The 18,023-nt window shown below is 36.5% G+C and overlaps 1 protein-coding gene across 1 annotated transcript; it reads right to left on the bottom strand.

Annotated features, from left to right (window-relative positions):
* Nucleotides 1–2,843: 2,843 nt before the first annotated feature.
* Nucleotides 2,844–13,701, bottom strand: C24H4orf47 (chromosome 24 C4orf47 homolog). Its single transcript, XM_052661509.1, has 7 exons — nt 13,558–13,701; nt 12,207–12,426; nt 10,697–10,834; nt 10,527–10,602; nt 8,729–8,908; nt 4,509–4,675; nt 2,844–2,892 (listed from the first exon to the last, which is right to left on the bottom strand). The coding sequence occupies exons 1-7, from the start codon at nt 13,655–13,657 to the stop codon at nt 2,844–2,846; spliced, it is 930 nt and encodes a 309-aa protein (XP_052517469.1). The 5' UTR covers nt 13,658–13,701.
* Nucleotides 13,702–18,023: the final 4,322 nt, after the last annotated feature.

Genomic DNA, 18,023 nt, shown 5'->3' with positions numbered 1-18,023 from the left:
TTACAAGAGAGAACGCTGAGCTTTCCCTTTAAATACAATAATAGGTCAAATAGCCATTTTAATGTCTTTATTTGCTAATTCCATCTTCTCTACCATTATGGGGTTCATTTCTATTGACTGATTTTTCTCCCCGGTTGTGAGTTACATTTTCCTGCTTCCTGGCACGTCTAGTAGTTGTGTTTTGTTTTTGTTTTTAAACTGGAAGATGGACTTTTTTTTTTAATAATTGTATTTACTTGTTTATTTTTGGCCGCGCTGGGTCTTTGTTGCTGCGCAGGCTTTTCTCCAGCTGCGGTGTGCAGGCGACCCTGGCAGGTAGGCTTCAGCAGTTGCTGCTTGTGGGCTCTGGGGCACAGGCTCAGTAGTTGTGACACACACAGGCTTAGGAGCTCCACGGCATGTGAGATCTTCCCGGATCAGAGTGCAAAACTGTGTCTCCTGTATTGCCAGGTGGATTCTTCACCACTGAGCCACCAGCGAAACCAGGATTTTTGTGAATTTTCCATTGTTGAGCATCTGAATTTGGTGTCTTCCTTCAGAGATTGTTGGACCTGGTTGTGCTGGGTTGTGCTTACTTCTGTTGGAAATGGTTGTACTTACTTCTCTTTCAGTCAGATCCTTTTGAGCCTGGTTTTTTAGACTTTCATTAGGGTGGGTGCAGAGTAGCCTCTAGCCTACCCTAGCAGCTCTGGAGCCACCGCCAAATGCAGAGGTGGGAACACTCTAGCCTTGGCTTGTTTGGTGACATTTATCACTATGTAACGAAATGAATTTTAATTCATTTATGTCTACCCGGAAAAAGTATTAGCTACTCTGAGACAAACGTATTCCCCTCTGAGGCTCATGATACCCCTGATACTGTCTTTGAGATGTTCATTCCACACTGTCCTTTGGATAGGAAATAAAAATCTTAAATATTCCTTTAGAAAACATTTTTCAGTTTTCTTTAAAAATTTACTCTTTTAGAAAAAAAGTAAACAGTGATGAGGCATGAAATAAAAATACACGTTTGGCAACAGGAAAACTTCTCGGTACCCTCTGAATCCCTTCAAAAGTCACATGTGTATCTGGATTGACCAGGCTTCTCCACCATTGGAAAAAACTGGGTCTTGAAGCAGAGCACTGCAGCCTCTACACATTCTGATTTTCAGCTCTGGGAGGCCTAGAATGGCAGAGGGACGAGTACTAAGAAAAACACCATGAATCAAAAATAACTCCCCCAACACACTGTATTAATCAGTTCAGTTCAGTCGCTCAGTCATATCTGACTCTTTGCGACCCCATGGACTGCAGCATGCCAGGCTTCCCTGTCTATCACCAACTCCCGGAGCTTACCCAAACTCATGTTCATGAAGTCAGTGATGCCATCCAACCATCTCATCCTCTGTCCTCCCCTCTCTTCCTGCCTTCAGTCTTTCCCAGCATTAAGGTCTTTTCAAATGAGTCAGTTCTTCACATCAGGTGGCCAAAGTATTGGGGCTTCAGCTTCAGCATCAGTCCTTCCAAAGAATATTCAGGACTGATTTCCTTTAGGATTGACTGGTTTGGCCTCCTTGCAGTCCAAGGAACTCTCAAGAGTCTTCTCCAACACCACAGTTTAATTAATAGATACTGTAAACTTCCCTTTTAAATACCACCACTACCCCACCCCAACTGAATGAGAACTATTGAGAGATACCTCACTATGAATTACGGGAATGTATTTAAATCATAACTTTTGAGAACAGATTTTTTTAAAGTGATAGGGCCAGTGAAGAGGTAACATGGGAAGGAAGAGGATAAGACCTAGAGAGGCAGCTACAGAGGCGAATGAGAGAACAAAAGGACCAATTTCATCCACCTTGAAACCTGGCCATTTTTTATAAGATACTGAACTGAAAGTGCATTCCACAGTCTCTCATCTCCCACACACATCCTAGACCCTCACCAACCCTGCTCAGCCTGGGGCTGCCACTGGCAGATCTGACGCTTTACACGGGATATACATAGAAGGCACCATACCATATTAACTGAGCTATCTGCCTCACTATACAACGTATGTATATGAGAATCTATTAAATAAGATTGGATCAGTACTTCCCTGATGTTAAGAATGCTTTAATGGACCGAGACACTTGGATAGCTGTCAATTCAACCTCCAGATACCTCCAAGAAGGAACAGCAAATTAAGAATTTACTGTAAAGCAACTATACTCCAATAAAAATTAATCTTAAATCAAGCTATAACTTGATTTAGGATAATATTTGTGATAATGTAAAAAAAGATATTTCAATAAACTCAAAATACTAAACAAATGATAAACTTCTCAACAATCAGATACTTTTTTCCTTTGCTTTAAACATATGTGCTAGAGCATCATAGAATTTTCTCAGATCTGTTCTCTGGATAGCCAGAAAACTTGAAACCACACTCCTCCCCACCCCACACAAAAACCAACCAGAAAAACAATAACACTTAATAGAAAAATAAGCATTCATTGTCCACGTTCTACCCCTCCAGTCCCCATTTTCATCCCTACCCTCCAACTCGGCAATATTTTTAATGTTAGGAGCAAAATGTGTCAAATGAAAGAGTATACTTTGAGATCTTATAACAGTTTCAAACATTCCTAAACATCTCCTCAGAAACACAGATCAAGAAACAGAGCAATTATTAACAAATATTAGTCATTTATTGATATAATAGTATGAAAAGAAGGAAGAGCATTAGAGTCTCAGCCTTAAATTTCTTCTGAATGTTTGAGCTATTTGCTCCACACATCTTACGTATTTTTTCGGATAATGAGCACTTGGTAGTATATTTTTGGTAGTCATGACCTGTAAGGTTATTTGTCTTTCAGATGCTAATAGGACTGTACTGAAGCAGTCTTGTAGTTCTTCGTATTTAGTGCCCTAAAATTGGAAAATAAATGCATATTTAATTTGATAGGTACAGGTAATAGATCTGTATATTCTTGCAAAAAAAAACATTTTGCAATTAATAGTTAACAATCCAAACAAAACCAAACTTTCTCACTAAAGAAAAAGCTTCATGTATATCAGATATACTTTTAAAATGTAATTTAAGAGGAAAAACTGGTTTATGAGACCAATTTTAAATACTACTTCTCAGAGTTTTAAAATTAGGCTAAAAGAAGCTATAACTTGATTTAGGATAATATTTGTGATAATGTAAAAAAAAGATATTTCAATAAACTCAAAATACTAAACAAATGATAAACTTCTGAACAGTCAGATACTTTTTTCCTTTGCCTTAAACATATGTGCTAGAGCATCATAGAATTTTCTCAAATCTGTTCTCTGGATAGCCAGAAAACTTGAAACCACACTCCTCCCCACCCCACACAAAATTCCATTTATTTGAGTGTGAGTGTGTTGAGGAAAATTCTAACTTTACTGTCAGTTCGGTTGTCAAAGGATAAAGGTCAAAGGACATGGAAAAAAGGCTCCACATCTTTGTTTCCCAAATGAATCCTCTACCAACTAGCCTGCAAAAAAATATTCCTATAGACAACAGTTAAACTATATAAATAATGAAGGGGCAGCCTTACTTTCATGATTATAATAATGATGTTTTTACAATCACTATCCACAAGTAATAAAGATGTACTAGTGTTTCTACAAAAGGCATATTAATTTGATGTCCTTTTCCTAATCCATCGTATGATTACAATTAAGTTAGAAATATGTAAGTTAGTCAAATTGGCATTAAAACTTTTTCAGTGAATAGGCAGAAAGGGAATCAAATGAACTCTTAGTAATTATGATCTTTCACATATAACAAAAGAATGACAGGCTGTCCTTTTCTAAATTATATTCTGAACTTCTAAGAACTTTTCAGTTTTGAGAGTGCTCAAAACCTAGGAAAGATTCAAGTTTTATGATACATGAATAATATATACTTTTCCTCAAAGTATTTTTAATTAATCAGAATATTTCCAGTTCTCATAGAGGGTTATTTAAAAGTTTAAGACAGAATAAGTATCATTAAGAGTCCACACAATTACTGAGTCTGGGGCCTATACAGAGATAATAATTTAATGAGTCAAAAGATCCTTTTAAGAAACAGACAATGTTAATATGTACTACTAAGTGAAATATATATATATATATATATATATATATATATATATATATATATATGCATGCTAAGTCACTTCAGTCGTAACCAACTCTTTGTGACCCTATGGACTGTAGCCCACCAGGCTCCTCTGTTCATGGGATTCTCCAGGCAAGAATACTGGAGTAGGTTGCCATTTCCTTCTCCAGGGGATCGTCCCAACCCAGGGACTGAACCTTTGTCTGCTTGGTACAGATAAATTAAGCTTTTTCAATTGAGAATTTCAGAAGATGGGAAAGAACTTCTATAGGGGAGGGCAGGTATAAAGAAGAAGCTGAGATTTCTACAGTCACCCAGATTTGTCAACTTTTGAAAGTGTATGTAAATAAAAGATATTACTCTGAAGAAATCCAAAAGCTGGAAATAATTTATGAGCTAACATTACCACCTTTTGACATTCAAAGCCATTATACTTTCAACTGGTCTGCTTTTTGGTCCACTTGGTGGATGGAAAACCTTAGCACTTTTGCTGGATGGGCTTTTCAATTTAACCACGTAAGGGTCAGCAGAATGTGAAGGGTAAGGATCAAATGTTCCTGCCTTCATTCCACCAGCCTACAAGTAAAAATGAGACAGTTTAATGTGGTTCTGTCAAAATGCTTCTAACAAAAATTAGATGTGAAAAAGGTCATATATATTTGTGTACTGTACATGGAGCTGGTTTTACATTTAAAGAAAACTGTTTATTCTGTTTAATTCAAATACCAACAAAGGGTCTTCCTACCACCAATTTTATGGGTTAAGACACTATAATTCCAAAAGTTCTCTATTAAAATGCATACAGTTATAAGAAGGTAATATTCTCAACTATTGCCAACAGTTAATATACTAGTGAGTTAATCAGATCAGGCTATGAACTACACAGGATTTGAGTCCATTCCTGAGGGAGTGAGACCCAGGTCACATGTATTTCGATACAGGAAGAAGTTAGGGTTCAGAACCAGAGGACGAGAGATGAGGCCAAAGGTAAGGTTTATCCAAAAGGAAGCCTGGCACAACACGAATTCAGTAAACATCAGTAAATGATGGGGAAGATATTGAAAAAAAGTTTTTAATAAAAATAAAGGAATAGTACATAGAAAAAGAGAGTGAGAGGCAAACATAATCCACAATCAGTCCTCCACACCAGCAAGGTCTGCATCCTCAGATTCATCCAATCTCAGGGTGAAAATATTTTTTAAACGAAGATTTCCAGAAAGTTCCCCAAAAGAAAAATTGAACTTGACATGCACAGGAAACTATTTACATAGCATTTGCATTGTATTAGATATTGTAAGTAGTCTAGAGATGATTTACATTATACAGGAGGATGTGCAAAGGTTACATGCAAATACTAGGCCATTTTATGTAAGGGACCTGAGCATCCTTGAATTTTGGTATTCTGGGGGTAGGGGGCAGTGGTCTTGAAACCAATCCCCCATTGATACTGAGGAATAACTGTACCATACATTGTACTTTTCTTATAATCTATTAAGAGAAGTCAATCATTTTTGACCTATATGCAAAACAAACATTTGCTTTGACTTTTTAAACTGATACATATCAACAGGATTTTCATCATATATGGTCACCAAGAAAACTCTATTCAGTCATAATAATCCATTTAATTAGTCATCCTTTCTCTTACAGTGTCTAAGTCAGATATATAAGAAAATGTGATTTATTTGAAAGATATAGTTGTAATTTTTCAAGTTATCAAGATTGAGACATATGGATTAGTTTAAAAGCAATAAATAATAAGGATTCTAAAGAAAATACAATTGATTAATTAATTGATGTAAAAGCAAAACAGATGAATAGAAAATAGAAAAATATATATGGTAAGTAAACCAACTCACCAGATGATGCTTAAAAAATTAACAGGTAAATCTACATTATAAAGATTGAGAAGCAGGTGGAAGAAACCTATACATATATGGAATATCAAAAACTGTAAGATAATATTTTTTTACACCTCTACATTGACAAATTTGAAAACCTGAATTAAATGAATGGTTCTCAAAGAAAAATATTGTCAAAGTGACTCAAAGAGAGGACACCTACAGAAAATAGGTGGACATCATGTAAGAAATTAAGATCAGAACACTTACTATGAGAAGTCTTTTAAATTTTCAAGGAAAAGATATATTTGATGCTATTAAACTCTTACTTTAAGATGCTAGCATCTACATATATCAAAATAGAACAAGGAATGTAAAAATATAGACCAGTCACAACACTTATAATAATTGATGCAAAAATACTTAATAAAATATTAGCAAATAAAACACAGTATTACACTTAAAGATTAATACAACACAGTCAAGTGAGAATCATTTCAAGAAATCTATTATTTTTACTCACCTTATAATAAGTTAGTGGAGAAAAACAAGATGGTCTAGATAGATTATACCAAAACATTCAACATAATTCTACAAACATTCCTGATTTAGTCTTATTTATTTAAACATGAACGCTAGAGGTATTCCCATGATCCCCATATCATGTCTAAACACTGGGCACAAGCATGACATGAGAGAGAGAAATATTGGCAAGGAAGGAGCAAAATTATTTGCAGATAATATAATCATATATCTAAAGATTCAAAGAGAATCAATGAAATACCTATTAGAATATAAAATTTAATAAAGTGCCAGTTACTTTTAAAAAATCAGATGTTTTAATAAGAGCAACTAATATAAGTGGATTGATGGGGAAAAGAAACTATTGACCAGGACCTTAAAATAAGAATAAATATGATACATAAATCTATGTGAAACAAAATATAAAAATCTATAAGACAAATAAAGGTTTCTGTAAGTAGCTTAATTCTAGATAAGAAGATTCAAAGTATAAAAATGCTAATACAAGCTAAAATCTAAAGATCTCATTTTAGAGCAAAACACCAAAGGTCGTTTTTCCCCAGAACTTCACAAAATAATTCCAAAGTTCTAAATAATAACTACTGGGAAACAGTCATATAAACTTATTTAAAAAATAATAAGAAACTAGACCACCCAATATTAAAATGCAATAATAATTAAAAATAGTTTGGTACTGGTAGAAATAAACATCAATTAAACAGAATGAAAATTCAGGGGAAGAAAACACTAAAAATGGGAATTTTGATTTGATACAGTGGCATTTCAAAACAGGGGTGTTAATTATTCTATCTGTGAGATCAGGAACAATTGGCTCTTTAAAAAAAATTCAAGTCTCAGTATAATAAGCTACACCCATTTTAAGTTTACAGATTCTGTGAGTTTTCCAGTAGTCATGTATGGATGTGAGAATTGGACTATAAAGAAAGCTGAGTGCTGAAGAATTGATGCTTTTGAACTGTGGTGTTGGAGAAGACTCTTGAGAGTCCCTTGGACTGCAAGGAGATCCAACCAGTCCATCCTAAAGGAGATCAGGGCTGGTGTTCATTGGAAGGACTGATGCTGAAGCTGAAACTCCAATATTTTGGCTGCCTGATGTGAAGAGCTGACTCATTTGAAAAGACCCTGATGCTGGGAAAGATTGAGGGTAGGAGGAGAAGGGGACAACAGAGGATGAGATGGTTGGATGGCATCACTGACTCAATGGACATGAGTTTGGGTAAACTTCAGGAGTTGGTGATGGACAGGAAGGCCTGGCATGCTGCAGTCCATGGGGTTGCAAAGAGTCAGACATGACTGAGTGACTGAACTGACTGACTGATATACCATTGAAACCACAAAGGCAATCAAGATATGGAACATATCCTCCCCTCAAAGCATCCTTCTGTCCATAAACCTGAATTTTGAAAAAGATAAAAGCTGGATCCTTACCTTGTTCTTTCCATCAAAATATATTCCAGATGAAAATTTAAACGCAAAAGGATAAGACTAATTCAGAAATCAAGAATGCATATTTCACTAATGTTGCTGGGAAGGAAAGTCATTCTGAGAATGACATAAACTCAGCACAGAGGACTCATAAAATCATTATTTTATATGATTTTATCATTATAAAGTTTATATTTTATAATGATAAATCATTATTGCTATTTCTGAATAGCACAGAATACTATAACCAAGTCAAAGATTCAATAGACTAGAAAAATTATTTTCAACACAAATGATAAAACAATATCCTTAATATATGAAAAGATCTTACAGATCAATATGAAAAAGACAAATGTCTTAATAGAACATTTGCAAGTAAAAGGAATACACAATTCACCAAAAAAAAAAAAAAACTAAAAAAAACTATAAACTAAGTCTATAAACTGTAAGGGAGATTTTTATTTTTATTCACACTTGTAAACCTCAGCAGAAGGAAGACAGTTCATTTTAATCACCCTTCAAAAACTAAAGATGGTCTGACTTTTTATGGTTTTGAGAAAAACTATACCTAACATCTAGACAGGTGCTTAGAAAATTCATTGTAAATTAAAATACTTTAGAGATGAGTAATAATTATTTCATAAGGGCATCCTTATTCCTTATGGTATCCACATTCTATGACTTTTCATAATTTCATCAAAACGGGTTTCATGATTCATGGCAAGAATATAAACAAATGGGAAATAAAATAATATGACAGCAAGAGGCAACATTTCTTTATGATGCTTAATATTTTTTCATTCTAAAAAATTTAACTTACCTTTTTACCAGGAGAAGAGGGCTTAAAAGGGTTTCCAACTGTTTCTTTCTTCTCTGCTTTTTTAATTGGTGGTAAAGGTTTGTCAGACATGTAAGGATTGGTATCAAAATATTCCCTTGGGTAAAGATTTAGTTTGAAAGCTGTCCCTTTAAGTAAACGATGATGTTCTTCACTCTCTTTCTGTAAATTAAGGGGTTTGAAATTACATTAGGTAGCATAGCAAAAAATTACTCAACACTGCAAGTAACGTAAAGTTAATTTAACTTTAAATTTTAATATAAGCGTGCAGATTTTTTAAGTATATACTTCTGGGTTCACGTTTTTGAAACATTCCTTTGCTATGTTCTATTTTTATGACACAAAAGATATGCTTGCTTAGGAAGAAGCACAGCTATGATTGTTCATCTTGAATACAAATTTATTTGATGTATATAGCTATATCACTTGAGCAAATCTTTATTAACTATTTATAATATGATATAATACATTAAAAATAACAGTCAGTTTCTAGTTCAAACCCTAACTCCTTCCTGCTTTCTAGCATTTCCCAGGGACACTGGGAAAATTACTGACCCTTTTAGTGTCACATTTTCTTCAACTATAAATGACGATTATAACATCCCCCCGACCCTTAATGCTATGATAAAGATTAAATGCAATTATGTGTTCAAAGTACCTGGCACATGGTAGGCCTTCAAAGAAATGTCAGCTTTTCTCCTAAGAATAAGGAATACTTACTTTTTACATTACAACACTTCTATGTTACAATATTATTTTAGGAAATTCAGGGACATAAAATTTCTGACTTATGAATAGTAAGTTCTAAATGCGGAATGAAAGAGTTTTATTCTAAAGAGAGAAAAGTATCTTATATCCATAAACGTAGGATGAAAGACTAATTATAAGCTATTGATAAAACTGCCTTGTATGTATTTATATATTAGGTATTAACATTCCTACAGAATATATTTTTCTATTCTATGTAAAAAGTAGTTTACATAGAATCTTATATAAAGTGAAGAGTCCATACATAGAAACAAGAGATGACTATTTTTAAATGACCAAGGTTTCTGCTCAATTTAATAGAAAACTTTTCCTGGGTTTGGACATGCCCATTTGCAAAATTGGCCACTATTCTTCTATCTCATGCGTGCATGCGTGCTAAGTCACTTCAGTCGTGTCTGACTCCGTGTGACCCTATGGATTATAGCCCGCTAGGCTCCTCTGTCCATGGGGATTCTTCAGGCAAGAATACTGGAGTGGGTTGCCATGCCCTCCTCCATCTATCTCACTGCCATTTAAAGACACCACAGCCAAAATTATTGAAGATTGCATGCTGAAAAAAAAACGAAAATTTAAAAACTTATATCCTTTTCTAGTCTCCACTTCTTCCCTTCTCCCCAATATTCTTCCATTCTGTTCACTCACCATAATGGCCTGATCAGCCCAAAAGGACAACCACTGCTTTCTTAGGCACAAAATATTAGGGTGTGTTGGGAATACAGCTAAGGATTAGGATACAATGCTTAGAATCAAAATAGAGAAGAGTTGATCAGGCCATGCTGACAGAAGTCTCACAGCTAGTTTAGAGAGATGGAAGATAAACTATAGCAGAAATTAAAGCTCATCCAGGGAATCTAAAATCAAAACGGTAAAATTATTACAATTCCTAAACATCAATCTGCCATTGCCCACATAATACAAATAGATAAAATAAACCCTAATTGGATCACAAGTGAATTCTCTAAGTCAACTAAATAAGAGAAAGAGTGAAATAAGTTACAAGAGATTCCTTTACCTTGTTATTTAGTTTTGCTGCATCATAGAGATCAGAAGAGTGTGAAAACTGCTTACCTATGGTAATATTTGCATAGCTAAGGAAGGAAAATAATGATGATGACTTCAGGGTTCAGAAATTAAATTTTTAAAATTCAAAACAAATGATATGAAAGTATTGAAATATCTTACCCATATCCAGTTCCTTTCTTTCCTGGGTTTGTGTATAAATTCTTTCCAGGTGGCTCATATTTGTCTTTGGGTTTAGACTGAGCACTGAAAAACGGGACTGGGCCCCCTATGGTTCCATAGTAACTTCCTAATCCACAGCTTAAATACAGTGTAACGAGAACAAAAAGAAGCAAGTTCAAATAGCGAACTTTGTGTTATATGTATTTTACCAAAATTTATAAAATATTATTGAAAGAGGAGCAAAATATACGCAGTAGATTTGACTTGCTTAACTTCAATAAGAAAAAAAAAAACTCTTGTTATTTTTTTAATCTAATTTTCCCTATTATTCAAAGTCAAAAATTCCATTTTAAATGTTCTACATAAACAAAGCTTTAGCAATCTCTAGGAGGTTAGAAGAGTTTACATTAGTTCAGTTAACCACAAGAATAAATAGACCCTTTGTGTGTTCTTCTGCTGTGTTTTTTCTAAAATTATTATTTTTTTTAAGCATAGTTTATTGACAATATTATATTAGTTCCAGGGGATGGGAAAGTTGAACAGGAAAAGTTGTTATAAGGATAAAATACATATGTTACATGAAAAAGAAATAAAGTAGTAGCCCCAAAAATACACATTGTAATTTACATCTAAGAAGAAAAGTAAGAAACCCAAAAAGAGTAGTAATAATGATAATAAATAGTTCACACTTCTCCAAAGTGTACAAAGGTAGGAAAAGATAAAACTATAATAACAGAAAAGAAGACATTCTCTACTCTTAATAAAGACAATTTAACTTGGAAGACTGAAGCTTTACTAATCTCAAAATCACAAATAAGCACAAAATTATTTTTCAACCAATCCTCATCTGTCATAAACTCTAGATTGAGAGTCAATGTTACTGAGTGTGAATTAACATCATATTATAAAACTCAGCTATAGTATATCACATAGATTATATGATTTTATCAGTTTAAGGATTTAAAGGTTAAAAAAAAGAGAAACTTATACTGACAATTTTACAACTAAAATACTGTTAAGCCCCTACATGTAACTTCATCATGATTTTTAAACAATGTACCTTTGATAAATTATCCTTTTTACCCAAAAAAGATTTCTCCTAATTTCACATTTTTTATTTATACTTTTTTAAAGTTTTAAAAAGCAGAAAAAATAGTCAAGGCCACAGACATGATGACCCAAGGCAATTTTTTTTCTAGTCTGACTATTGCAAGATTTTCAACTAAAACTTATTTTCATTATTTAGTTGGCTTTATTAGTATAAATTGATAGAAAATAGTGACATAGATGACTAAAAATTTAATGTGACAGTGAGAATCTACTTAATCAATTACCCTGCAACTTAAATCACCCAATACAACTGTCTCCATCTAAGACAAACTTAACGTAAAAGTCACACTTTAAAAAATGAGTCATACAAAAGTCAGTCCTACAGAAAAATCAACAATTTAGGCTGCAGCAGAGAGAGTGATGCAGGAGATAGATTTAAGATTTTCTCCCCAATACTTACGGCTTTTTCTCTCCACTGCTGGGGAGGAAAGCTTTGCTTAGATTTTTTTTGGCTTCTTCCATCATGTACCGTCTCCTCACTTGATTTGGATTGACATAGCTTTCACCTTCAAAAATCCTTGCAAAATGGGGATCAAAATAACCTGCCTGGAGATTGGACATTTCTTTGGATCCCCCAGGTAGCATCTGTCTATTTTTGCTTGCAGCTTCATTAAAAGGCCCTTTAAAGATAAAATAGGAATATGACAATTTTGAGCTCACCATTAATAAAAGGAAATGAAAAATAACAGAAAACTTTCCTGATCCTTGCCACTAGAACACCAGGGCAACAGAGAAAAGTTTCAAAACATGATTTGAGCTGATGAGTTTTGAGCTCTTAAATGCTGTTTCAAAATGGTCACTGAAAGATCCATATCAAAGGCTTCACTGACAATAAGAACTAAGGCATTGCCATAAAACAGTTTAATAATTAGATTGAGATTCTCTTAAACTCTGAATCTGAGAGCTGGAAGAGGCCTTACAGGTCACTGAATCCAATGCTTTCCCATAGGAAACTGTTTTGCATCTTGCCTTTTTAACAATTTATCTTAGAGATGTTCCATATCAGCGTATTCTTTTTTATTGTTTTATTTATGACTTCTAAAAAACTCAGCATATTCTTTTTTATTGTTTTATTTATGACTTCTAAAAATCTCTCAGGTATTTATTTGGCACTTCATTTTCAAGAAAGTGATCGTGGATGGCCATTTTAGATGTAAATGTAAACGCTATTTGTATAGTAGAGTGTCCCAACTAAGGGGAAAAAAAAAAAGCCAACAGTTCAGTCCCTTCATGGCTGTGATTCCCTTTTTGGGCTTTCCAGGAGGGGTGCCAGTGGTAAAGAGTCTGCCTGCCAATGCAGGAGCGACAGGGCATTGGGGCGATTCCTGGGTCCAGAAGATTCCTTGGAGAAGGAAATGGCAACTCACTCTAGTATTCTTGTCTGAGAAATCCCACAGACAGAGGAGCCTGGAGGGCTACAGTCCATGGGCTTGCAAAAGAGCCAAACACAACCTAGCGACTAGACAACAAACAAAATATTCTGGGAGAAAACTGCCATGCACCTTGAGAATAAAATACAAATACCTATGAGGAGAATATATGAAGGTAGGATAGTCCAAGAAAATGAGCTTCCTGATCTAGCTTAAAAAAGTTATCTCTTACCGATAGTGAAATTTCACAGGTATTTTCAACTTTATACTGAAAGCTTTAAAATACAGACCATTCAAAAAGATCATTTAACAAACATTAAAATCAAAATTTTATAGAGGAAACATCCACTCAGGCTGTAAAGAAAACCAAATTATACTTACGATTAAACTGTGACACATATTTATCCCCCACAGTGATATATTCCATCTCACTGAAGAGGCCAATCCTCTCCATGTCAGTCTTCCCTCCTTCCACAGGCATGGCTGCTCCCTGTTGGCCGTGTGCTCTATGTTGGTGGCTTCAGCGGGTTTCTTAGTGCTACTTCTATAGCAAAATTCTACTCCACACTGAAAAAATACAGGAGAAAATGTAGGGAAAACGTGATTCTAACTTTTAGTCCCAAATAGTTTCAGTCTGAGAGTTAACATGCACATAGTTACATCATAAAACAATAGTCCCAAGCTATATATGGGGAAAGAATCTACTTTGTGGGGCTGAGGGGGAATAATGGAGATTCAAAATTATCACCACGAACTCTCCCCTTGAGTCTCCAGCTGAAATATCCACAAATTAAAAAGGAATGTTTATCTGTGGCACTGCCATTCATCTGTTACAAACAGTAATATTATGACGGTACAGTTCAGTTCAGTTCAGTCACTCAGTCGTGTCTGACTCTTTGCGACCCCATGAATCGCAGCATGCCAGGCCTCCCTGTCCATCACCATCTCCCAGAGTTCACTCAAACTCACGTCCATCGAGTCCGTGATACCATCCAGCCATCTCATCCTCGGTCGCCCCCTTCTCCTCCTGCCCCCAATCCCTCCCAGCATCAGAGTCTTTTCCAATGAGTCAGTTCTTCTCACGACGTGGTCAAAGTACTGGAGTTTCAGCTTTAGCATCATTCCTTCCAAAGAAATCCCAGGGCTGATCTCCTTTAGAATGGACTGGTTGGATCTCCTTGCAGTCCAACGGACTCTCAAGAGTCTTCTCCAACACCACAGTTCAAAAGCATCAATTTCTTCGGCGCTCAGCCTTCTTCACAGTCCAACTCTCACATCCATACATGACCACTGGAAAAACCATAGCCTTGACTAGACGGACCTTAGTCGGCAAAGTAATGTCTCTGCTTTTGAATATGCTATCTAGGTTGGTCATAACTTTTCTCCCAAGGAGTAAGTGTCTTTTAATTTCATGGCTGAAATCACCATCTGCAGTGACTTTGGAGCCCCCAAAAATAAAGTCTGACACTGTTGCCACTGTTTCCCCATCTATTTCCCATGAAGTGATGGGACCAGATGCCATGATCTTTGTTTTCTGAATATTGAGCTTTAAGTCAACTTTTTCACTCTCCTCTTTCACTTTCATCAAGAGGCTTTTTAGTTCCTCTTCACTTTGTGCCATAAGGGTGGTGTCATCTGCATATCTGAGGTTATCGATATTTCTCCTGGCAATCTTGATTCCAGCTTGTGTTTCTTCCAGTCCAGCATTTCTCATGATGTACTCTGCATAGAAGTTAAACAAGCAGGGTGACAATATACAGTCTTGATGTACTCCTTTTCCTATTTGGAACCAGTCCGTTGTTCCATGTCCAGTTGTAACTGTTGCTTCCTGACCCGCATACAGATTTCTCAAGAGGCAGGTTAGGTGGTCTGGTATTCCCATCTCTTTCAGAATTTTCCACAGTTTATTGTGATCCACACAGTCAAAGGCTTTGGCATAGTCAATAAAGCAGAAATAGATGTTTTTCTGAAACTCTTCTGCTTTTTCCATGATCCAGTGGATGTTGGCAATTTGATCTCTGGTTCCTCTGCCTTTTCTAAAACCAGCTTGAACATCAGGGAGTTCATGGTTCACGTATTGCTGAAGCCTGGCTTGGAGAATTTTAAGCATTACTTCACTAGCATGTGAGATGAGTACAATTGTGCAGTAGTTTGAGCATTCTTTGGCATTGCCTTTCTTTGGGATTGGAATGAAAACTGACCTTTTCCAGTCCTGTGGCCACTGCTGAGTTTTCCAAATTTGCTGGCATACTGAGTGCAGCACTTCCACAGCATCATCTTTTAGGATTTGAAACAGCTCAACTGGAATTCCATCACCTCCACTAGCTTTGTTCGTAGTGATGCTTTCTAAGGCCCACTTGACTTCACTTTCCAAGATGTCTGGCTCTAGATGAGTGATCACATCATCATGATTATCTGGGTCGTGAAGATCCTTTTTGCACAGTTCTTCCATGTATTCTTGCCACCTCTTCTTAATATCTTCTGCTTCTGTTAGGTCCATACCATTTCTGTCCTTTATCGAGCCCATCTTTGCATGAAATGTTCCCTTGGTATCTCTAGTTTTCTTGAAGAGATCTCTAGTCTTTCCCATTCTGTTCTTTTCCTCTGTTTCTTTGCATTGATTGCTGAAGAAGGCTTTCTTATCTCTTCTTGCTATTCTTTGGAACTCTGCATTCAGATGCTCATATCTTTCCTTTTCTCCTCTGCTTTTCGCGTCTCTTCTTTTCACAGCTATTTGTAAGGCCTCCCCAGACAGCCACTTTGCCTTTCTGCATTTCTTTTCCATGGGGATGGTCTTGATCCCTGTCTCCTGTACAATGTCACTAACCTCATTCCATAGTTCATCAGGCACTCTACAGTGTGGTATAATTACTGTATAAACAACATCCTTCTTTTGAGAAGTTCAAAGTTGACTGTAAGATCTTAATTATATAAGGCAGTCATTTTTAGTTTAAACCCTTCTATCTAAACATACTACATTGTCCCTTGTATTAAAAATTACAACTTACTTTTACAGAATGCACAACACACCTAGGGCATTACCTTATAATTCTTGAATTTTTTCAAGTTTAATGTATATAACAAATGTGCCACTTGGCGAAATCAGTTCACAACGGGGATAGATAGGAAGAGAGGACAACTGACTAAGCAAGATAAACACAAAGAAGAGCAAAACAAAAATCCACAAAGAATTCAGAGTATTTGTTAAAGAGCAGACTGCAACTACGAGTTCTTGAAATATCACTCTAAATATGCAACTACATATTTGGATGTTTCCTTTAACTAGACACGTTCTAAAAAGTTGGACCGAAGAACTAAGAATGCTTGCCTCCATTTCATGGTAATATTTTTGAAGCACCAACTAGATCTAGGTACTGGACACATAGGGTGATGAATAAAACAAACATCGGCTTACACTTCCCAGTTTATAATCCAAGGCAAGAAACTTCTGCTTCGAATTTATAGCAAGCTGTTTCAATGACAGGACTGCCTATTTGAATCTGTGGCTCATCCTCTCCTCCTCCTTGCCATCCTACTTCTGATCACCTATGCTTTAAAACTAAACGTCAGTCAGTTGGAGGGCACTAATTCGATTTGTTTCATGTTTCAAGGCTCCATCTCCACCGCAACCTTAAAGCCTTCCTGTGCTGCTACAGGGGCTCAAATCCTTTAAATGGCTCATAAGGCCACTATCACCCTCACCTGTCACCATGGCAACCCCTCTCCCTGGAACCTAAGCTCCAATTGTCTTTCAGTTCTCAAGTCAGCCTCTCCAACCACAGGACACTAGCACATGCTGTCTCACTTTCGCCAGGTACTTCACTGTGCCTACTCCATTCTTTCCTCAATACTGATCCTTCTGATGAGCTCATTCTTCACTTCCTTAATTCACTTCATCATAGCGCCATGCACTTCCCTCTCCAAGCCCTGATCATGGATGCTTATTTTATATTGGGTTATTTTACATTCACCTTGTAGGGATCTTGAATTAACTGCTGTTTTCCCTCACTGGGTTTTTCCAGTGGTCATGTATGGATATGAGAGTTGGACTATAAAGAAAGCTGAGCAGTGAAGAATTGATGCTTTTGAACTGTGGTGTTGGAGAGGACTCTTGAGAGTCCCTTGGACTGCAAGGAAATCCAACCTGTCCATCCTAAAGGAGATCAGTCCTGGGTGTTCATAGGAAGGACTGATGTTGAGGCTCAAACTCCAATACTTTGGCCACCTGATGCGAGAGCTGACTAACTGAAAAAGACCCTGATGCTGGGAAAGACTGAGGGCTGGATGAGAAGGGGACAGCAGAGGATGAGATGGTTGGATGGCATCATCAACTCGATGGACATGGGTTTGGGTGGACTCCGGGAGTTGGTGATGGATAGGGAGGCCTGGCGTGCTGCGGTTCATGGGGTCGCAAAGAGTCGGACACTATTGAGCGACTGAACTGAACTGAACTGTGAAAAGTGAACGTGAAGTAGCTCAGTCGTGTCCGACTCTTTGCGACCCCATGGACGTTAGCCCACCAGGCTCCCCAGTCCATGCAATTTTCCAGGCAAGAGTACTGGAGTGGGTTGCCATTTCCTTCTCCAGAGGATCTTCCCAACCCAGGGATCGAACACGGGTTTCCCGCACTGCAGGCAGACGCTTTACCGTCCGGGGGGATCTTGAATTAACTGCTGTTTTCCCTCACTAAACTGTGGGCTCCAGTGTGACACAGAGGGAAGAAAGGAAAGGGAACAAAAGGAGAGTTTTTGCCTTGAATTTTTCCACTACTTAACTCTTCTTGAGCAGCATTGGCAAAATTTTTCATTCACTTATTTAACGTTTTGCAAAACCCTCCTCTGAGTAGG

The sequence above is a fragment of the Budorcas taxicolor genome, chromosome 24 (assembly GCF_023091745.1).
Source record: "Budorcas taxicolor isolate Tak-1 chromosome 24, Takin1.1, whole genome shotgun sequence".
Taxonomy (NCBI): Eukaryota; Metazoa; Chordata; class Mammalia; order Artiodactyla; family Bovidae; genus Budorcas; species Budorcas taxicolor.
Note: the sequence above shows the minus strand (reverse complement) of the source record. Positions and strands in the feature narration are given on the sequence as shown.